The sequence below is a fragment of the Amphiura filiformis genome, chromosome 17 (genome assembly GCF_039555335.1).
Source record: "Amphiura filiformis chromosome 17, Afil_fr2py, whole genome shotgun sequence".
In the NCBI taxonomy this organism is placed as follows: Eukaryota; Metazoa; Echinodermata; class Ophiuroidea; order Amphilepidida; family Amphiuridae; genus Amphiura; species Amphiura filiformis.
Genome location: NC_092644.1, coordinates 19828980 through 19853494, shown reverse-complemented (window position 1 = coordinate 19853494; position 24515 = coordinate 19828980). Strand labels below are relative to the sequence as shown.

Sequence of the window (24515 nt, the reverse complement as noted above, 5' to 3'; positions counted from 1 at the left end):
GACACCTCATTTGTAGCAATTGTTTAAATATTGACGTCGCACCGTACATTTAAATCAATGTAACCCAAGATTTGAAAGTTTCAGTAAAATCTATTGAATTATATTCAAGTATAATGGAAGGAAATCTGTGTTATGTTTTCTGAGTGTTTTTGTATTGTTGTAAGTGCAACTTTCAAATCCGGACCTCACTACATTAAATTGACCGGTGTTTTATTGTTTTCTAGGCTATCGTATCAAATGAGGTGTCAAAATACACAGGAATAAATTCTGCTTCATACGCATTTGATAGATTTGTAATACAATAGCCCGTTTTGAGATGTTTATAAAAAATACAACAAATATGGTACGAGATGAAAATCCAATCCACGTTTTAGCTTTCATTTTTAGACCAAAATAAAGTTTTACCACTCTAAGACAAAAGTAAGACACAAATAAAATAGGAATATACCAGGCATAAACCTGCAATTATTTTAAGTGTTTGTTGTTGTTGTTGTTTATAGATCATAATTGAGGGCATTATCGGTGGTGATCTCAGCGATATGGCAATAGACGACGTGCTGTACACATCTGGAGAATGCGCGGACCTCAGTAAGTAATGTACACTGTCATACGGTCATACCCTACAAAATGCCATATGAAACACCTTTGATAATTGCGTTTCAAGACCTGATGCACAGAATGGTGTCACTTCAACCTGTTGTAGTTCTCATCTAATTATTTTTGTCTTTAGTTTAAAAAAAGTTGATCCCTTGATAAAGGAAGCTCTATTTACTAACCAATCAGGAAAGAGTTTGGTTAATGTTTTCTTGAAACAACCTGTTTTAGGTCTAAATCGGGCCAATGCAAGTACTGCATACCATGAGACTTCCTGCATTGATTTGTGTTTGCATTGACAATACATGGGTGAGTGCACACAACAGTAAATAGGAAACCGTCCTAGTAGCCAATGTATTAACAGTGGACACCCCTACTATTATATGCCATTCTTAGTCAGTGGGAGTGGTCTAGTTCGTAGACACATAATCTGATTGGAGAATCGCATTTCGCATGATTTCGGGTGCCGTCTATCAGGCCGTAGAGGACCCCACTTCATCATGAGTGTTAATAACACGTAACACGCGTTATTGTTGGTGCGTGTATGTATCGCGTTGTATGCGTATCGCGTTGTAAGTTGTAAACAAGTTTCGTTTATTTTTTATAATAAGGGGAGTTTTTTTTCCTACAGGAACATGTGATTTTGAATATGACATGTGTGACTTTATACAAGAGCAATCTGGTGCTGATGATCTTGATTGGGAAAGAAGTATGGGTAAAGACATAGCAACAGGACCAATAAGTGACAAGACAACACAGACAACAACTGGTAAGAAGAATAATTAAATAGGATTATGGTTCAATCTCTTCTCTCTTCTCACTTTCTAGCTATGTTTTCTCATCGTGTCACGTCTATCCTTCAACACATGTTATCAGGACCGCGACACTCCGGCACTTGTTGGAAGACATCTAGTACAGCAGACAGTACATGTACAATGTGATTTTCTCATTTATAATTATGATTACGTCATTGCCAGAGCTTGTTTATTTGTTCATTAGAATGATTGACAGCGGTGGGCGGACTTATACTCTTTGTTTGGTGAGCGGTACAAACATGTGATTCTCTTATTAATTATAGGTCATGGTAGGTCAATTCGGACCGTCTCTTCCTCAGACCTCTATGTAGGACTCTATGGTATCTTCTCATTACACGTTCGTAGTAAGACTTGGCCGGCGACGACGCTTGCAAATTTCCTGTCTTCAACTGCGGTATAGCATGGTATAGGCAGTTTGTAGAGAGTGTCTTATCTCATTATTATAGTATCTCTGATGTTATCATCTCCCTCTCAGTCTTTCTCGAGGTACTTGAAAGTTTACAACGCAATATAATATAAGATCGATTTTAAGCAGCTTTTATCCACCCAATTGTTCAGTCACATGACCAGTTTGATGCGGATGGACCCCAGTAATGGCCGAATGAATCACTTGGCTCGTTGGACTAGTCTATACCAGTAAAAATATAGTTCCAAAGCAAAGAGTTCCTGTGTCGTAACTCTAGATTTCAAGATAATAAACTTACTACCCATAATTTACTTACATTTGCAGGCTATTTGATGTATCTCAAGCCCGCACCACCGCACGCACCAGGTGACAAAGCCGTCTTATATTCAGGTAGCTATGAACCAACCCTGACTGGTGACTGTGTGAAATTCTGGTATTACATGAGTGGATTTGGTGCTGGTACCTTGGCTATATGGCGTTCTATGGGAGGAAAGCTTGAAGGACCTTTGTGGAGTAAGAATGGTGACCAGGGGGCATTATGGAGATATGGGTACATTTCAATTACTGCTAATGATGATTTTAGAGTAAGTATGGTTGCTTATGGTGAACTAATGTTATATTATAAGTAGCATATCAACAATATATACGTCTATTTTGGTTGTCTTATGCAAGCCTGAAAAGCAATCACATCGAGCGTAAAATTTGTAATGACATTTTTTGCATCTCCACCCGTCACTTGATCAGAAATGCGAGTGCCAAATAGGCAGATATAGCTAGCATGTCCCATATTGCTACCAGGGGGTTGACTTCAAGGGAACGTTTTACAGCTAGTTACTTAAAAGGGCATTTCGTGATCCACAGCCTCATCCCCCCAATTTTCTCAAAAAGTTAAGATTTTAATATCACTGATAACCTCTGGCTACATAATGTTTATGTGCAAAAAAATTCTTGCAGATTAATTCGTTTAGCAAAGATATCGTGAAATTTGAATTTCGTTCTGGTAAAAATTACAACACATTGTCTATGGTAATACACATAATCATGCATAACTCGCAAACGCAATGCTAGGATCACGAAATACTAATTTAACAACTGAATGGTCATTCCAATCGCTATGGGCGTTTGATCTCTGATGTAGCATAAAAAATTATTTGAACAGTGCAATAATAAAAAAAGAAAGATAAACAAGCAAATGTTCCATAACAGGTTGCATTTGAAGGCACCCTTGGTTCAACTACAGCAGATACCATCGCTATTGATGACATTGATATAACAGAGGGGCCATGTGACCCTCCAGGCTATTGTGATTTCAACGACGGTCGGTGTGGCTGGGTGAATGTAGATGGAGATGACTTTGATTGGTTGAGACTCAGAGGGCACACACCCAGTGGTGAATTTTATCCTATATATGATCACACAACTGGCACTAAATTTGGTAAGTTGCTATTGCCAAATAAAGAAAAGATTTAATGACAGTTCCTGAACAAAACATGAATTTATACTGCAAGATATAGAGTCTATGCAATGATACTTTACAATTATTTCATTATAACATAATTTCTTTCCTCATGTCAATAAAGTATGCGTATAAAATACTGTTTAGTTTGAATGTCCGTGGAATCCAAGGATTTTATGCCAACTTGATTTGCCGACTAGATTTCCATAGAACGTAGAACATTTTATTTCGGACAAAAGGGTTCCGCCATTTTAGACGTTGATGCTGATTATGCAATCTTATGAATATTGATTGGCGATATTTTCCAATATGTCAGCGCTCAAAATGGAACAATAGCTGAATTAATGTCAAAGATCTGGAAGAGTGGTGGTTTATCAATCAACCTCAAGGTACGGTTACTGCGTGCAACAGTCTTCTCAATTGCTACATATGGGTGCGAATCCTGGGCAATGACAAAGAATGACAGGAAGAGGATAGATGCATTTGAGATGTGGTGCTATAGGAGGCTTTTGGGAGTATCTTGGAAAGACAAGAAGACAAACATCTGGGTCCTGAATAAGATTTGCACAGACTTAAACATCAGAAAGTCCATCATTGAGAGGAAATTGCACTACTTTGGCCACATTGTAAGAAAGGATGGCGGAGTTGAGAAACAGATTCTTCAGGGAGCCAGGGAAGGCCATCGTGGAAGGAGACGTCCATCAATATTTTGGACAAACGATGTGAATGTTTCATCACAGGGAATGTATGGTGCAACACGTTTGGCTTTTGATAGAATTAAAGCTTCAGCGCGTTGATGTAATCGATCTATGGACTATTAAAGCCTTAATGTACGATCTTTTTTCAGAATTTACCTTTATTTTTTTCAAACCCGATTTTTTGGCATATTTGTAATACTAAAACATGTTCTAACTAAATCTATGAGCAAACTGTCAAATTAGCCCTATTTATAGTAAAACGGGAAGATTTTCTGTTGGTCCGACATAAAATCATAATTTTTTAGATTATGATTTATATGTCGGCCACGATCGTAAACCGTAGTCTCCTACAAAACTAGTTTGGTTACGCTCCCTCCACATGTGCAGGGAGCGTAACCAAACTGGCCGCGTAGGAGACTAACTCTGAGGCCGCACTCGCTGTCCTAATCCAAATAGTGCGAAATGTTTCGAGTGATAGAGGTGAAGTTTATGATGTTGTTTCTTTGCAAATTCCCAATGTTTTTCGCGTCCAAATGTATTGCGAACTTTCATAATGATTGCATATTATCATTTTGGAAGAAAAAAAGAAAAATCTAAAAATGTAAAAAGATCGTACATTAAGGCTTTAAGGCACATTTCTTCCCTCATACTAACAGAGAGGAAACCAGCTGGCCAATAAATTGTCAGGAACATGCGAAAACCAAGTCTGATTTTTTAACTTAAGTTATATTTATGTGACTTTCTCGTTCTGGTCGTCCGAGATGATCTTGAATGTAAAGACTCATTGAGATATTGAAAGTTGCCATGTGTTTTGTTGAGGCCTACAAAAACAAGCTTATCGCATCTGTGTGAGACTCAAATGCTGTAATTTTACATTTCTTTTGCTTTGCCAGGTTTTTATATGTTTGTTGATATTGGTAACTTAATATATGGAGATGTGGGCTGGCTGAACAGTGAACATTTGGATCCCACTACAGGATCCTGCTTCATGTTCTACTACCACATGTATGGATACGGTCAGTATTATGCTTGTATGGGTGTATCATATACTAAGGCACCGTATATAGCTTGGTCCTATATCGGTATCGGTGCCCGATGGATACCGATGGCTCTTTATATCGGTGCACCAATAGAGCTAGAGAACCAAACTAAACGTGATGCCTAAGCAGTCGCAAACAGAATATGGTTTTTGATGCTTATCCTGCATATGGTCATGTCATACCAAGCAGTGGCAACCAGCATAGGGTTTTGGATGGTATTCCTTCTAATGATCACATCATAATATTTAAAGCAGCCGCAAACAGAATAGGGTTTTTGATGGTTGTCCTGCATATGGTCATGTCATACCAAGCAGTGGCAACCAGCATAGGGTTTTGGATGGTATTCCTTCTAATGATCACATCATAATAGTTAAAGCAGCCGCAAACAGAATAGGGTTTTTGATGGTTGTCCTGCATATGGTCATGTCATACCAAGCAGTGGCAACCAGCATAGGGTTTTGGATGGTATTCCTGCTAATGATCACATCATAATATTTAAAGCAGCCGCAAACAGAATAGGGTTTTGGATAGTTATCCTGTTATCATGTTATACCAAGCAGTGGCAACCAGCATAGGGTTCTTGATGGTTATCCTGCTTATGGTCATGTCATACATGTACCAAGCACTCGCAAACAGCATAGGTTTTTTAATGGTATTCCTGCCTATGGTCATGTCATACACACACTACACAAAACTTGCAACATTGCTGAACAAAAAGATGAATTCCGCAAACATTAAGTTGAATATTGATCCCAATATCCGGTAAATTTTACATGACGTACTGGATGGAAATGTTATAATTAAAGACCGAATTAAAAAGACTAGTTTGCGTATGACGTCCTGTCAACCAGACCATAAATGCCGTACTGCGCAGGTCAGCAACCAATCACGCCGCGCCTTTGCACTGACGTCAGACGCAAACTAGCCTTTTTAATACGGTCTTTAATTATAAGTTGCATGAAATAAGTAAGATTAGGCTATTAAATGAGATGGAATGTGTCACTTGTGGTGACATCACGCGCGCCTGTTCCAGTGTTTACAATGGCGGTTAGACGGAAATTCGTTTGAATGCAGACACGAAGAAACTTTAGTATACAAAATGTTCAGATGCCTTAGAATGGTCGCCAAATGGTTTAGTTGCTTTTTGCAAGGTATTAGAAAAATGATAGTGGGAAAATGATTCATAGTTGGGCGGAAGAATTTACCAGCACCCCCTAGAAGACAAAGCTCCTTTAAGGTTTTGGGGGACTCAGAAGAAAAAAAGGTCACTTGGCTACCCAATAAGGCACCGGATGACCCTGAATCGCTTCAAAAACATTGTCTTGTGTGTTCATTATGTGTTTGTTCATTATGTCCTTTATGGAGTTACCACGTGACCATTTTATTGCAATTGAAATTACCCATCCAAAGACGTTGGCAATCTTTGACTGTTATTTTGGGTGGGTTTCGTATTCAGGTATTCATAAATGTGCCTTTTTCTACTGAGACTCTAGGTTTACTTACCACTGCAGTTGTATTGAATGATTGTAACTTCTCTGACTACAGGTGTGGGCACTTTGAATGTCTACAAGGTAGACTCATCCAAAACACTACTCTACACAGATTCTGGTAATCATGGAGAAAACTGGTATGGGGCTCAAATCGATGTAATCAGTGACACTGAATACCAGATACAGATTGAAGTTAGGCAGAATTTTAATTATGCTAGTGATATTGCGATTGATGACACAGCATTGGTAAACGGGTTGTGCCATAGTAAGTTTCTTGTTACTGTTAGTTGCTATTATAGGTGAAAGAGAATACGAATAAGATGCTGCATAGTATGTCATAGACATAGATCACCCTCCTATTTTGAGTTTAGCAATCAGTGAAGAAAAGGTAATACATTTATGTGTGTCGATGTTTGGGGGTAGGGGTGCGTATGTGGGGGTGTACAGGGTGTGTGTTTGGGTGTATGGGGTGCATTATACACATGTATCCAGGTTTACCATTATCTGAATTCAAATAAACAACACAGAGCAAGATATGCGGCAACTATGCTCTGACCAATCCGAGCACATTACAGATTACGACAATTATTTTGTGATGCAGCTATCGTTCAAAGACAATAATGACAAATATTGAAAATACAAATAAGGCATTGCAGGCACAACCAGGCAGCCTCAGACATCAGATGGTAACATGTTATTTATACATCCAGTATGCCCCCTTATGTATATACTTTCAACAATTGAATTTTGCTTGAAACATAATTATCTGTGTTGGCACTAGTAGATTGATGTGTGTCCTGTTTACTTTGTTCACACTTGCTCCACTGACTCCCCACACTTTTTCAGAGGGGACATGGTTTTTCAACGTTTATGTGTGCTGGCTGCACTGGGGAAAGATTAAAATTTGTTCAATGGGCAAAAAAGTTTGGTTTAAATATGATGTAATCTTTTCATATATGAGACCAAATTTTATCTAAAAGTCGTACACAATGCTATTTTACAAGTTGACCTCAAATGACCTTTGACCCCTGTATATGACCCTGAACACCACTAATACACGAAGGATCCCATAGTGTAACTATGACACAAGTTTGATATAAAATTGGATCGATTGAGCCCATATGTATTGGTCGAGCTATATATATTGGGCGTAAAGCATCCAATTTTATCATTATGTTTTGGATCCAATATATTCCCACACTTGTATTCATCAAAACATAATAATGCTTGTAATAGGATTTTAACTGTTCATATGAAAGCAAATTTTAACCAAAATTGTTGACGGACATACACACAGACACGCGACTCTTAATGGTCTTTTCCATCGGACGACCTGAGTAGGATAAACTCATTGCAGCTATGAACCAATCTGACAAATACGATTACAATACAGAACACATAAAATATTCTGAGATGTGAATATCTCGCAAAGACGAAAATGACAAGTAAGTTTTCAAACATGTTTTCTTATGTTTTCTTTCAGAAATTACCACAATGCCAACCAGACTTCCTCAGACATCAACGGGTAAGACATTATCTACGCATCCTGTGTTTCCCCAAAGTCCTATATTTTCAACAATATATTATCGTTTGGAATATGTACATACATGTATTTGTATCAAAAGTCAGCACCAGATTGATATCATGTTTACTTTGCTCAAATGTATCCCAATCCATCTTGGTTCATAATAAAGACAGTCCCGAGTTTCGATACCTACAAGTGCTTATTTGAGGTGTCCCATTGGTACGGTCAGTACAATAAACTATAGGTAATTAAACTAAAACTAAAACTGAACTAAATAACCAGTAAATTAATGTGCGTTTGGGTTCATGATGCGTGTGTATACCCAAGTTTGTCTTTACCTGATACAAATAAACAACACGGAGCAGGATATACTCTTTGTAACTATTGCAGCTATGAACCAATCTGATCAATCACATTTCAGAACACAACAAATATTCTGAGATGAAAACATCTCGCAAAGACGAAAATGACAAATATTGAAAATACAAATTAGGCAGTTCTAATTAGGTATTTCTGCACACCCTTTATTTTCACACACTTTTTTTTTTTTTGTTTTCTTTGCAGAAATCCCACATGGCCAAATGTAACCAGACTACCTCCTGTGGCAGGAGATGATGGTCTTTCAGGTAAGATATAATTCGTGCATCAGTGTATCCACACTAGACGCAAAGTTCCCGGAACCACCGCTAGGTGGCAGCACACGACGAAAGCTTTGATGGAACACTTTGAATTACTTTCATGTGGAAAAACCAGGTAATGTTCTGAGATGCCCGAGATATCTATGATGTAGCCACACTTTTGACATTGTAGCGCATGGAATGCCTTAGAATGGTTTCGAAGGGGTTGGAAACGCTGATTAATATACGAAACAGCATAGATCTGGGCCAAAAAAGTGCATTTAATCGACAGATCTAATAGACCCGTGACGTCGCACGTCTGCGTGACGTCACGGGTCTATACATGTACATGTAGCCGGGTATAGCCCCCTTCATCTGGCCAGACGCCACCAACGGCATCTATCTCTAGTTCCGAAAAACTCTGGGTCAAATAGCAACAATGATCGTTTTAAACATTTATTTGTACAGAACCAGAATGATGTATGCGCTGTTTACTTTGCTGACATGGGCATGGGCCAGAGTGCCCCCGATAAAACATTGAAAGAGAAAAGTGCATCCCCCTCGCTGCCCATTTGCCACCAAAATTTAAGAAGAAGACTTGACATGTACGAGGGACGGTCAGTACGTAAATGAAAGTTGACCTTTGTATGACCCCATTTATTGAATATTGTGATGAACTTAAACACTGTACCTAATTGTCTTTCATACATAGATTAAACCATATACTTGATTACATAAGAGCATGAGCATAAAATCAATAGACAGGCAAGCCTTTTAAATTACAGCGAAGGCACGTGAATGTACGAGAGCAACGAAAGTACATGGTGCATATGTCTAGTCTAAAAACATTTTTATAGAAAGAAAAGCCTTTTATTGTCAAAAATAACACACATTTGACCACACATCTTACTATAAATAGGGAAATGTTGTATCTATCTATCTATCTATCTATCTATCTATCTATCTATCTATCTATCTATGTATCTATGTATGCCTATAAAGGCTCCGTCAGTTTCTATCCAAATGTCGCCAAATTCATACGGGAGATCGATGAATATACGGGAACGTGTTTAAACTTTATTTGGTTGAAAACGGTCAAGAATTGGCTGCAAAAACAGTGAAAATATAGGTAAAAACGGGGTTTTTGTTATGAAAATCGGTTGTCGGCCTACGCGTCACTGCAGCTGGCCGGCAGCGCGTCGGCGCCTCGTGCGTAACGCGCACTACGCCAATGGGCGCGTAAACGGCGCAGAGCCACGCAACTGCGAGCCAGAGACCAGTGGACATGATAATACGGAAAGAAGGAAAAATAAAGGACAAAAAGGTATATATGGACGGGTCACGGGATTATGATAACGGGTGAACACGTCCGCAGACACGCTATATGAGAGGACGTAATAAATACGGGAAAAAGATGTTTGTTGTATAAACAACATGAAGCGGTACTATAAAGAAAAATAAAATTAAAATGAGGACAAAAAAGTACGAATAATAGGCCAACGGGTTAAAGTAATAAATGACACGGGAACGAAACAAAGAAGGAAAGAAACTAATCAGGAAATGTAAGAAAAAAGAAGCTAAAATAATGAGAACAGAGATAAATAAAAAACATTGAAACGGGAAATCACAAGCAGCAAATAAACAAAGAAGCTAAAGGGAAATGTAAGAAAGAACAGATTTAGAAAAATAAAATGTACCTTTTCAATGATTCTACCTGTTCAGTAATTATTCCTGTTATGGTGAACGCTCCCATCTAGCGGGGACCCACGCGAAGCGCGGGTATCCCGCTAGTTATAAATAAATCCTAAAACCTGTTCATCACGAAAAAAATTGTTTTATGGGCTAACTGAAAGTTTGTGTTCTACTATTATTCCAAAAGGCAGCACTCTCCATACTTTAATTGCCGAGAAAATCTAAAATGTACAACAATACCTAATTTCAGCCTCTTATTTCCCTTAACAAAAACGACACATTTTCAGCGGGGGACTGTAGACTATTGATTTTATGCTAATGCAGTTACGTAATCAAGTGTGTGATATCATTTTTATATTTATTGTTTGAAAGACAAAGGTACAGTGTTTATGTGATCATAGAGAAAGACCATGAAAATAATCCATAAATGGGGTCACAAGTCAACTTTCGTTACATACTGACCGACCGTCGTACATTATCTCTTAAAAAGCACCTGGATATTACCGGGTCAAAAAGATGCAACCAGGAATAGTTTCTTTCGTCTCTCCACCCCCAACAAAACCCGGGAAGAATATTTTATTTTGCCATGATACACCCGACCCGTAAAGCTGGCTGCTCCATTGATTATTGCCGGTGTCTATGGGCTCTTCACAGATTTGGGTCAAAGGTCATTCAGGGGGAATATCTGGTTTGAGACTGAATACCTTTAAAGGCATCTTCTGCCACATATAATATAGCACACCCGAAGGCACTTGCACAGTATGAGACCAAATACCTTCAAAATGCTTCTTCTGCAACAAATTACATAGCACAATGATATTACTATACATTCATAACCTTATGCGCCATATGCGCGTCCCAATCAAATTGCTCTTTAGATGATATACGCACACCGGCGCGGAGGTTATTGATATCCATCAATGACCTCCGCGTATGCTTACGCGGTACAATGACATCTGTTGCGCCGGAACACTTCACGCGCACGCAACTACCATATTTGCACATGGCGTGATTGCGCAGTGCTGTAATTGGTAAGTCCGTTATAGACTTTTTGAAGGGCGAAATATAAGTTTCGATAAAAATTGTTTATTTCAACAAATTTTGGAGAAAAAAATCTTGAGATTTGGTTGAGTAATGAGTTAAAAATGACGGTTATGAATTCGGTTAATAACTTTGCATCAGTTATATGTCGGGCATTGTGAAAAATCTAAACATTTTGCTTTGGACCTCGGAATATACCTCGGGGGTGCGCCCCTCGGGATATTCCTCGGTTCCAAAGGCAAAATGTTTAGATTTTTCACAATGCCCTCCAAATAACTGTTATACTGCATCTGTTATACATTGGAACTTTGCACTGTATAATTATGATGCTGAAAAGGTATTGTTTTATGCGCGCGCGATCGGGGGAATTATTTCACTCCATTTCAAGGTCTCAATGACTAATATCAACAAAAGAGTAAGATATTTACTCCTGATTGTCTGAACCCATCTTGGTTCATAAATATTTTAGGAAAGTCAGGCCCCCGATTTCTGAGCATGTCCTTGCTTTGGGTGTGCCATTTGTACCTTCAGTACGATAGGTAATAAACTTAAAGGAACACATCAAGCACGAATCACATGGTTTTATATAAAACAAACTCATATTGACCATAAAAATGAATAAAAACATACGGCTCTTAACACGCGATATTCAAAATTCCCGCGCCGAAATTACCTGTGCCAGTGACGTCATGGTTATTTGTGTTCAATTGTCGTCAGTCTCTATTGTGTTACTGGGACGTCATTGCCCAGGCAATTTCGTGGTCAGAGATTTTTTACAAATGAAACCACGTGATTCGTGCTTGATAAATATTTTTCTAACATATAAGGCATGTCATTGCCGGAGTGTTCCTTTAATAATCAGTGAAATATTTCTTCTCATTTTAGACGGAATGATTGCATCAATCATTGCTGTAGCATGCATAGTCTGCCTGTCTTGATCTATTGTGATATATTTATTGCAGATGGAGCGATTATAGCAATGATTGTTATTGCTGTAGTCTGTTTTGTACAATTACTGGTTCTAATTACGTATCTATGTATAAGGCAGCAACAAAAGTAAGTATATTATCCGTAATTATTTGTTGATTACTTTCGTTTTGTACTTTCCCCGGGGAAAGGGCCTCGGAGGTTCTTAGTGGAGGTGATGTACGGGCAGGGCCGCCGCTAGAGGGGGGGGGTAATGAGCCAAAATTGACTGTTGTCGTCGAAACCATGTGACTGTCGGCAAATGTAGTCAAAGCTATGTGTGATTGTCGGTAAATCGCAAGAGTCATATAAATGATTAACGTGTTACGAAATTGTGCTGCTGTTACGTAATAGACCTATTATTAATGTTATAATAGTTACCAGTTAAAAAATTAGTAGAAATTTTTTTGACACCTCCCCCACACACCACCAGCGCCGCCCTGACTACAATTATTTTGGGTCAACCAAAAATAATTTCCGTTGGCAAAACATGCTGTACACCCCCGAATCATATTGGTCTAGCGACGCCCCTGGGTATGGGGATGTGCGGTAGATTCGGGATGCATTTTCAGCCATTTAGTTTAGACTCTGGGTGCATTTTTAGTCATTATGACTGGTATAGCTCCTATCTTGACAATAGATCAATTAAAATACTAGTATTTGGTACTTATCAGAAAGTTATACATTTGGAGTATGGCCTCCCTCAAGGGTCTGTAACTGGGCCATTAAAACAGCAATTACAAGCCACCTTTATAAGCAAGACTAAGTAAACCAACAACAGGCGCACAGTATTTTCCTGTCCGCTTGATTCCCGCAGGAAACGTTGGACAGTACTTCTTCAAAGTCAAAGTCACTCACGTTTGATGATTTTATGTAATCACTGAACAAGATATTTGATGTTGTGAACTGTTTTGTACATTTTTGTAGGAAATTTGGTGATGCACAAGTAATTTATCAAGGTGACACGGACAGCTCTGTGTATATGTATGGTTATACACCATCACATGATGTAAGTACAGCATGTCTCCCTATGTTCTAAATAAAGTTTGAATAATTGATAACGGCGCCCTCTGTAGTCAGAACAATACATAGGGATGCGGACGGTTTATAGTTGGGCAGTATTCGTCAGTATAAAAGTGAAACGGACAACTCTGTGTATATGTATGGTTATACACCATCACATGATGTAAGTACAGCCTGTCTCCCTATGTTCTAAATAAAGTTTGAAGAATTGATAATGGCGCCCTCTGTAGTCAGAACAATACATAGGGATATGCGGACGGTTTATAGTTTGGCAGTATTCGTCAGTATGAGGTGATCATAACGATATATACCATTAATATGAATGCAAGAGTATTTGCTAACCTTGTGTTTAACTACTTTTATTTTGCAGCAAACGGTGTACACGATTGGTGGCAGTTTGCCGACTGTTGATAACGACACTGAGCCGAAAGGCTGATTCGTCAGCTTTTACATATATGTGAACTAAATCAGTGGAATGGAGAATTTTAAACTGTGGTACATTATATTAAAAGAATATGATGCAATAAAGAAAAATGTTATAATTAATTTGAAATCAACAGTATAATAATCGCAGAGAATTATCTCGTTTTGTAGTCTAATTATATGACAATAGAATAGAACTTATTGTATGAAAATAATGTGTATATTGTATCTAAAAATGACATTCATGCCCTAATTTCATCACTGAGCTACACACTCCCTCGGGTTCATGGATTTACTCACTTCAAAGTTAACCCAATACATGGACCCTTCGAATCTGTAAGCAATTTGCCTTCATTTCCCAGTACTTTGCGTGAGTTCATTTTAACCGATCCTGGATCACGCGATTTTTCTATATACCACGTTCGTGTTCTCACTGCATTAACGTTTGTGTGAGCGACTACAACAACGATAGTGCATCTGACCAATCAACGCAGCTTGGCAGCCCGGTGATATTTGAAGAGGCTTCCCTAGATAAATAATGTGCAAACATTTGCAAACCGCACGCGACAATATACGCAATATGGACAATAGGAATCGAGTGGTTGCCCCGTGGTTGCCTTTTATATTGCGCGTACCACGGGTCTATCAGACGCGTGCCAGTTCAATCCCTCTCAGTTGTTGATAAGTGTCCCATCCCGATCTCCATGGCAGTGCGTCAGCGCATAGCTTTGTGTTACCATATTTGAATTGAAACTTTCGTAATTGACATCGGAATCACCGGTCTTCGTTCACAGATCAATTCCTGGATTCGGCAACAGATATTTATTAGCATATGACCCATTGTTATGTAAATAGCGTATTGTTATTTAAATTTGCGCCCTGACTTTGCGTTGTTGAAATGGTAGTGCCTAGTAGGTCAACTGAGCATCTCAATCAAAATAACCTAAATGAATCGTTCCAATCTGCTTATAAACCATTGCATTCTACCGACACGGCCCTGCTTAGGGTATAGAATGACATTTTCTCAGCAATTCTCGCATTTCACAATAAGGCGCCGCCAGCGGTTTGCGATGTAATCGTGATGTAAACGTGATGTATCATGGGAAAAAGTCGACATCCAAGCCCGCTCAATGCAAACATTACCATGCTATTACATGGAAACATGTGACAGTCTTTTTTTAGTTTGTCAAAATAAAGGTGTTACACGCGAATCGATACTCAATAATACTTAATAATTTGAAATGTGCACAATTAATTTTTTCTCTATCGATTAACGTGTAATACCGTTATATTGACAAACTAAAAAATATTGTCACGTGTTCCTATGTAATAGCATGGTAATATTCGTATTGCGCGGACTTGGATGTCGACCTAATTCCATGATACATCACGATTACATCGCAAACTGCTGGCGGCGCCCTTATTGTGAAACGCGAGAATTGACAACAAGAATGCAGTCTTTCTCGCCATGCTCGACTTATCGGCTGCATTTGATACAATCGATCACGCCATATTTGTCAACAGGCTTTGTCATACTTTTCGTATCAAGGGTCGCGCTCTAAAATGGTTTGCTACTTATATCAAAAACAGAAGAAACCGTATTTGTTTTTCAGGACAGTTCTCCAACGAGCATGTTTTGAATTTTGGCCTGCCACAAGGAGCCATCTTAGGACCCAGGGGATATACAATATATACTCATCCAGTTGGGGACATTTTACGTATGAACCATATAAGTTTTCATATTTATGCAGATGATATCCAGGTGTATGTTTCCATATGAAAACGTTTGACTACAAAAACTCTTATAAATGCATCTACGCGCAGTTTCCACCTCGATACACATACAGAAATTTCCAACCCAAGCACAACGAGTTTAGACTCTACGCGGACTGTGTTTTACTACACGGTTGAGTGCATAGCATCATAAGAGCTGTGTGAGATCTAGTGGAAAATAGAAATCTGTGATTGGTTTTTGTCTAAACCTCAGGTGTTTCCTTCATCCAATCAGAATTGTTTTTATATCGAACAAAAGCTAACACTTCCCCATAAAAACACTTTTTTTCATTAGCTCAACAGATAACATTATTCAATAGCAAGGCGAATAGGGTAACTTTGTTGCCCCAGTTCCCAGCACAATTTTTGACCAAAATTAAGCTTTTTAAAGTCAAAACCTCAAGTGTTCCATACAATATTTTTTAGAGTTTATGTCATTAAATGAAAGAGCACATTTATATTGTCCATATACTAGCTTCATTTTAATGAACAATGGTCAATTGTCTTTAAATTGCAAATATTGTGCAAAAAGTTACCTTTTTTGCCTGTTTTGTCATACGTTTGTAAATTCAATGAACTATGACTTTTCTAAAGAGTGCTTACAAATTGATATAATTCAGTATAAAAATATAATATGTGGAATAGCCCCAGGTTCAATACTTGGCTCATTGTATTAAAGGGCATTTCGTGATCCACAGCCTCATCCCCCACTTTTCCCAAAAAAGTTGAGATTTTTACACCACTGGATACCTCTGGCTACATAATGTTTATGTACCAAATATTTCTTGCAGATTAATTCGTTTAGCAAAAATATCGCCAAATTTGAATTTCGTTCTGGTGCACCAGAACGAAATTACAACACATTGTCTATGGAGCAGTGTAATACACATAATCATGCATAACTCGCAAACGCAAAATCGGAATCAACTGAAATTTTGGAAATAAGCTTTTTTCGTGGATATCTACTGAAAATGTCATAAAAAGAGGATGCTAGGATCACGAAATCCTCCTTTAAATGTGTTTGTTAATGACATCATAAAACGTCCATCATTCTTAAATTCGATTGCAGTTGATAATACTATTACTTATTCACATAGGGATAGTGTATCCAAATTTAATGTTGCCAACAATGAAGTAAGACAGGAAGTAACTTAGTATTATTATTAAAAGGGCATTTCGTGATCCACAGCCTCATCCCTCCACTTTTTTCACAAAAAAATGTTGAGATTCTATACCACTGGAATCCTCTGGTTACATAATGTTTATGTACCAAAATGTCTTGCAGATTAATTCGTTTAGCAAAAATATCGTCAAATTTGAATTTCGTTCTGGTATACCAGGACGAAATTACAACAGTGGCCTATGGAGCAGTGTAATACACATAATCATACAAAACTCGCAAACGCAAAATCAAAATCAACTGAAATTTTGGGAATAAGCTTTTTTCGTGGATATCTACTGAAAAATGTCAAAAAAGAGGATGCTAGGATCACGAAATCCACCTTTAAGCAATGAGTTAAGAGTTGCAAATTGTTGTTTCCTCCGAAAAAGCAGAAAGGTTACATTTGCGACGTTAAACGCGAGCGTTGACAGTGTATGTAGCTAGGATGAAAAGCCGACGAACAATTAAGATTTTTGACCTTGTTGGGAAAAACATCGAAACGTATTTGGCGGATGATATCAGAATATAAAAGAACATGAGATAAACAACCACGAATTTATTGAAATACCATCCGTTTCCTGTACGTAGAGCTGATCCGGCGATATGTGACGTGCGCATTTCAAAGCCGCGAAGTGCGCAGTAACGATGTGCGCATCGGCGTGACGACATCACAGGTCTACCGCAAAGGTTGATGTGATTTACCGAAAAGGTAAATTCTGTCACCTTGGTGGATTAAATTAAGTTAAAACTAAAATAAGAAAAACTATAAAGGAATCAAATAATGACGAGTTTGAAACTACTTATCATGATCTCATGTGAACACCCCTATACAGGGTATCCCTCAAAGAACTGTATCGTCGGGAACTGATTTTTGGGTACGTTAACGCATAAACCAAACGTAACTAAATAACTAATTCAATTCAATTCAAATTATTTTCTTCACATATGCTTTTCCATATTACATAGCAACAACAATAATAGAAAATGGTTAATAAATAATACAGTATAATAAATTAAAACACGATACACTTTGTAAGATTGCATTTTAAGTAAGTACACTCAATATGAGTTGGGTAATAAACTATAATTAATACAAAATTAAGACAGGTACACTCAATACGAGTTTAATGTAAGTGCAGAATAAATACAAAGAGTACGTGATATCATACCAAAAAATTTATATAAAATACAAAAACTAAAAAAAAATTGAGAGATGGTGGGGAAAACAAAACATCACAGAACAATACAGGACAGGACAGGACGCGAGACTGACTATGTTGAATCAGGAACAAGTCAATTCATATCAGTCGGATAGCAAAGGAGCAAAAAAGTAAATTATTGTAAAGGAAAAAAATCAAAGTGGACCTATATACATGCGAGCACGTGCACATTAGAACGATAATACATCGTTGAGGAACATATCAGCTATCACATACCTGACAATTGACCACTCCGTTTTGAAAGAAACGAATTTTACGAAACTACCTAATTTAATTTTTAACCCGTTCGACGGAGTGAATATATCTATCAATGAAAACAGACGCATCATGCTTAAACAATTAAGTTTCCGACGATACGGTTCTTTCAGGGACACCCTGTATTATTCACTGATTATCTTGTTCAATTATGATGGACAAGATCAAGTTAGTATTTACAATGTACAAAGTCAACGTACAAAGTCAAATGTACAAAGTTAAATGCACAAAGCAATACTATGTATACAGGGCCAGCAATTGCAGGTTATAAACTATAATAATGAATAATCACGTAGTATACAATATTAATTGATTTGTATCAAAAACAAATGCAAATGTTTCTTGGGATATAAGATATTTTGGAATTACAATGCTGACTAATTTGGAACTTCTTTTCTTGCTTTGTTTGCATCTACCGGAAGTAGGTGCACATTCGGGAACAGGCGAGGTGGTGATATCTGTTCCACCACGTATGTACTCATAATGTTGAAGGAAAGGTATAATTGTTCTGGTGTAAAAAGGTGTTACGGATATTATAGTTGGTAACTTTAAACTTTTCTATATAATTACTTCGGTGCCCACATTTGTTTTTTGTTTTGATTACAATTTTCCCAATGGATTCTTTCTGTATTGATTTCATGTGTTTCCACATATTAAGTTGGTATGCCTTGCTCTGTAAATTTTCCCAGTTCTTTCCCATTTCCCAGTTTTCCCGTATTGGAATCTTTTGGAGTGACCTGAAGCAAAAAAAGTAAAATATGACACATTTACAGGAAAAGCAATGCAGTCAACCCTCCTTTCAGACAAAATAATATGTACTTTCAAAATGGAATTGAAACACATGCTACTTCCAGATCTGTTGTTGTTGTTGAAATAATTAAATTTTCTCCATATTGGTAAGTGATCCCTGAGATCACTCTTTCACTCTTAAATTAAGTGTATACGTTTGTTTCATTAATATCGAACAAGGTTTTCAAATTCAAATGTATTCATAAAATAGATTAAATCGGATATATTGCCAAAATTTACTATTTTTTTAAAACAAGACTTCTTATTTAACAAATTTAATTCTAAATCTAAATATCTCTTGGCAAATTTCGAAGTTGCATCCTTCGTTTTAGTATTTGTTTAATTTCAATTCATAGCCACAACGCAATGGGACTGTGACTTTGAGCAGAATGACACCTGCAATTACATCCAAGCAAAGGATGACAAGTTTGACTGGACCAGGAATGCAGGTGGTACTGGCTCCACTGACACAGGCCCTTCAAAGGATCATACCTTAGGAACAGGTGAGTATGTATGCCAGTGGCGTTATAGAATTTATTTGTAAAGTAACATAATTTATTTGCTATGTATGGCCTACTTATTTGACTTTTAGGTCAATTATCTTCGGTGTACTTTGCATCTTTGGTCACCTTTAAACCATTTTGCTCCAAGTTTCTTTGCTTGCGTGGAAACACCATCGTAAATCGTAAATCATGCTCTTTTTTCCCCATCCTTGTGATACAGATCAGGGTTATTATATCTACATTGAGGCATCCTCACCACGTTACAAAGGAGATGACGCTCGTATTGAGTCAGCCAATGTGCCCTTCTCCTACCCTACGATGTGTGTTGATTTCTGGTACCACATGTATGGTGACGGCATAGGCACTCTGAATGTGTACATTAAGATTGCAGGACAACTTGGTACCCTGTGTGGCAGAGAATTGGAACTAGGAAAGATCGCTGGTACAGAGGCCAGATATTACATCTACCAAATGATGATTTCCAGGTAGTTATTGAGCTTTGATGTATTAAAAGATCGTAAAATGTTGCTTTTTGCAAACCAACTCAAAAATGAACTTGTTGTTGTTGTTGAACTCGGAGATGAAGAGGTGGATGTCATTGCTGGAAACTACAAAGAGAGATGGAGAAAGAAATGTCATAATGGAGGGTTGGAATGTCAGAAATATTGGAATCATTGAAGCATTGAAGAAATTACATAAGATATTGGCAATTCCAGTGGTACCAGAGGAACCGTTATGGTGAACAGTATTTTACTTTTACATCCTTTTATTCATGTTGTTAAGAGTGAAAATCTTTTAAATCCTAATTTGAAATACAAACATTCTAAATGGAAAATTAAAACTTTATCAGGAATTTGAAAAGAACAAATACAAAAGAACTTGTTCCTAGTTATCAAAATTGTCGAAATTTGATGGTACCCTTGAGTAAGTGGATATTGACCAAAATCTTTCTTCTCCTTCTTGCGTGTGAGACCTATTATGTACATTGTAGCTAGACAGTTAGGTCCCTGCACAGCCAGCTGATGGTGTCTTCATCAAGCTCTTGAAGTCCAGGGACACCATGTGAGGACTGAAGAGCACCGCCGAAATTCTCACCCAGGAACGTAGGAGACACAGATATTGAAAAGCTTATGCGCGTGTACAGAGCCCCACGGCACGCCCACACGGAGCCTCCTCCTTCCTTGAAATTGAGCGGTCCTGAATCAGCGACACGATGAACCTAACAATCCCTGACATATCGGATGGCCCGAGGAGCCTGAGGTATAGCCACGTTACGTCAACATTAATTTTATTTGATAATCATCAAGCAGCCAAATTAGTTGTCTTTAATATCTACTTTTCGCAGGTATCGTATGAAGGAGTTGTTGGGGACAGTTACCTTGGTGACATTGCTTTGGATGATTTGAGCATTTACTATGGGAACTGTGAAGGTGAATATTAAGTGGCAAAATTTCGTTTACATAGTGGAAATTTAGTTTGATCATATTGGCACATGTGTATATGTCGACGACAAATAGACGGAAATATATTTTTTGAAACTAAAAACTGACCTTTATGATATCCACGGGCGAACAACTGATACTTCTGTGGGAGCATCTAAGTAAAATATATATGAAGAACATTAATTTTGTTCGGATCTTGTACGCGCATAGATCTAGAAGAACTTGAAAAGCGTATGTTGCGCTGTTCACCACAAATGCTGTCCTACAGAGAATTGTCATAAAATAATTAAACATACGAATCACAGAGATCCCATGTTTTTATTTTAATTTGTTATTATTATTCTCTCTACTATCTGGTGTCATCTTTTGAGTTGTACTGAAAATGCAACAAAATGGTAACATCTGACCATTTATTGTGCTGTGAATGTGGTCCAGGAAGTTGTTCCATGTCAGTGCATTTTACTGTTGTGTCAGTTGGACAACTGCTTGGTTACTGACATTTGTTTAGACTAGAGTATTGAAGTAATCCTGTGTGCAATTTTGGTTCATTTTGATGCACAGGGTTTTAAGTAATGACCTTGTGAAAAATTATAAGTTTGTTTTTTGGCTTAGTGTATATTTGCAAAACATTTTGCATAAAGTTTTCAAAAATGTTTTCTGAATGTTATTAAAACGTTTTATACCCTTTACCTGTGAGTGATACAGTTTTCTGTAAAATATTTGGTGTTTGCTGGGATAACACATAAATGTTGTTGCTGGTCTGTCTACTTTTCTGGACACTTTCTTTGACTAAATTACTTTACTTTTTCCAGGAACCCAGTCATGTGAGTTCCAGGATAGTACCTTGTGTGGCTATATACAAGATGCTACTGATGACTTTGAGTGGACAGTATTAAGTGGTGCAACACCTACAAATAACACAGGACCTGCAGTCGATGTCTCATACGGAACTGATTATGGTAAGAAAATGATACTGTGCAATGTTTTGTTATATAATCTTGTGTGGCTATACACAAGATGATACTGATGACTTTGAGTAGACAGTATTAAGTGGCGCCACACCTACACCTGATACAGGTGGATGTCTCATTAACACATAAATAATGAAATAATCATATATGCAATATCATATCTCAATGAACTTAATATAATAAAGGATATTATATTAGAAAGTGATTTAAAGGAGTATTTCGTGATCCTAGCATCCTCTCTTTATGACATTATTCAGTAGATATCCACGAAAAAAGATTATTCCCAAAATTTCAGTTGATTCCGATTTTGCGTTTGCGAGTTATGCATGATTATGTGTATTACACTGCTCCATAGTCAATGTGTTGTAATTTCGTTCTGGTGCACCAGAACGAAATTAAAATTTCACGATATCTTTGCTAAACGAATTAATCTGCAAGAAATATTTTGTAAATAAACATTATGTAGCCAGAGGTTTCCAGTGATATAAAAATCTCAACTTTTTTTGTGAAAAGTGGGATGATGATGCTGTGGATCACGAAATGCCCTTTTAAAACAGAATTTGTAATATTTTAAATATTACTTGAGATGCCTTCCGGATTGTTATAGATGAATACATGATACCATGCTGTCTTTTTTCCCCAGGAAAGTATATTTACACAGAATCTACTGGACAAGCTGTAGGTGATAAAGCCAGGATCTTAGCACCATCATTTATCCCTGATCCTGGTGTGCCTGACGTTTGCTGGGTTTTTGGATATCATATGTATGGGGCAGATACAGGCTCATTGAGTGTCAAGGTAGGGGACAATAAGTTTTTTAGGCCACTGGGAGCCATCGGTACTTTCTTTCTTAAATTAACCGATTAAAATATTTATAGGAAAACAGATAGTGATACAGCCAGGCCTCGAAATAAGAAAAAATCCACCCTTTGAAATTTCAAGGGTTCTCACCCATTTTCAAGGGTCCGACCCAGACCCTTGCCTTTGATATTTCAAGAGAGAGAATTAGCTAAGGCGATCACGGTATGTAGATTGTAGAAAATTGAAAACCCGGGTTGAAAACGTTATGTGAAACTAAAACGAAAGTGTTGTCAGGGAGCTGGACGTATTATGTGAACCAGTTTTTCCAGTGGAACAACAAACTTAGGATTTTGTGCTCTTTGCTTAGTTCAATTTTTACGGGTCACGCGGACCCGTACCGTAGGAAATTTGCGGGTCCGCGCCTACTTTCACGGGTATTTGACGCAAGGACGCGCCTTATTTCGAACGCTGGATACAGCAAGACTTATATTAATAATATGACTTACTGTAAAATGTGTCCATTGATGCAATATTCCTTTTGAAGCTTAATGGTCAATCTACAGATCTATGGAGTCGGACTGGTAACCAAGGTAACAAATGGTTTACTGGCTTTGTAACTGTCCACAATACCACACCATACCAACTTGTCTTTGAAGCTACCATTGGAGGAGATACCAGTGATATAGCTATTGATGATGTGAATTATAGAGCTGGAAAGTGTGATCCACCTGGTAAGATATAACATACATACATCCTACACTGTACCACACTCACTGGAGTGCTTTCAGCGTGTCAACCGGCGTCTTCAGTGGATGTTATTGCTCTGTCACGCCGTGACAAATGGTTAGACATCGACCCTGTCTGTGACAACCTCCTGACCCCCGAAACCAAGAGGGCGCCACAACATCTTCCTGTTTGACGTCATCAACACCTGTGACGTCATCAGAGGTGTCCCTTCATTATCGCTAGCAGCAACAAATCTTCTGAGCAGTAACATCCGCTGAAGACGCCGGTTGACCCGGTGAAAGCGCTCTGGTGAGTGTACCAAATTTGAGTGGCGTAGAAGTATAATTTTGCTTTCTATTTACGTTTGCCGCTACGTATGCATATACGTCATTTAAGGGTCTTAACTCTGGAATTATGGAAACTTTTGGGCCTCATAACTTGAAAATGACTTAGTGAATCTATCTGTGAGGTCAAATTTGGAGAATACCCCTCAAACGGATATTTTGACCCATTTGGAATGGGTTATATGGAAATGAGGGTTGGGTGGGAAGGGAAAGGACAGGTTTCGGGCAAATGCTCACTGGCAACACCACTGATCATATCTCAACCAATGATCTTCTGTATGATTCAAATTGTGTTCTCAGGTGAATGTGATTTTGAAGATGATACGTGTACCTGGCTACAATCGGAGGATGATGACTTTGACTGGACACGTTTTACTGGTAGTACACCCAGTTTATACACAGGTCCTTCTCGTGATCATACAACGGGATCCGGTAGGTATTGACTGTACACTATGAAACATTATAGGTAAATGTGGAAGCAAAATAAGAAAGACAAAATCAGGGGAAAAATCCAACATCTCTAGCATATATGTATAGTTGCAAATGAATGTTTACAGATCTTGCGAGCGTTATATTCTTGCATGAGTGAGTCAGTCCGATTGGACACCATGTGTCATCGCGCTCATTTTGAATGCAAGCAGTGTAAGTGTTATACTTACGTTTTCGATGCGGAGTTTTTGCAGTCTCAGTTACGAAATTTGTTTTATGAGACATTAAGGTAAAGGGTGTCCCTAGAAAATCCT

General features: G+C 37.9%; 1 protein-coding gene across 1 annotated transcript in view; it reads left to right on the top strand.

Moving 5' to 3' along the window:
* LOC140137041 (MAM and LDL-receptor class A domain-containing protein 1-like) overlaps positions 1 to 24215 on the top strand; it is a 28803-nt gene extending 4588 nt beyond the window's left edge. Inside the window, exons 4-18 of the mRNA XM_072158700.1 lie at positions 501 to 588; positions 1226 to 1363; positions 2140 to 2399; positions 3022 to 3250; positions 4863 to 4985; positions 6555 to 6764; positions 7983 to 8049; positions 8589 to 8650; positions 19342 to 19488; positions 19709 to 19938; positions 20834 to 20918; positions 21743 to 21889; positions 22545 to 22699; positions 23247 to 23433; positions 24073 to 24215. Of these exons, the coding sequence (XP_072014801.1) occupies positions 501 to 588; positions 1226 to 1363; positions 2140 to 2399; positions 3022 to 3250; positions 4863 to 4985; positions 6555 to 6764; positions 7983 to 8049; positions 8589 to 8650; positions 19342 to 19488; positions 19709 to 19938; positions 20834 to 20918; positions 21743 to 21889; positions 22545 to 22699; positions 23247 to 23433; positions 24073 to 24215 (2271 nt within the window). The remainder of the gene's footprint in view (positions 1 to 500; positions 589 to 1225; positions 1364 to 2139; positions 2400 to 3021; positions 3251 to 4862; positions 4986 to 6554; positions 6765 to 7982; positions 8050 to 8588; positions 8651 to 19341; positions 19489 to 19708; positions 19939 to 20833; positions 20919 to 21742; positions 21890 to 22544; positions 22700 to 23246; positions 23434 to 24072) is intronic.
* The last annotated feature ends 300 nt before the right edge of the window (positions 24216 to 24515 follow it).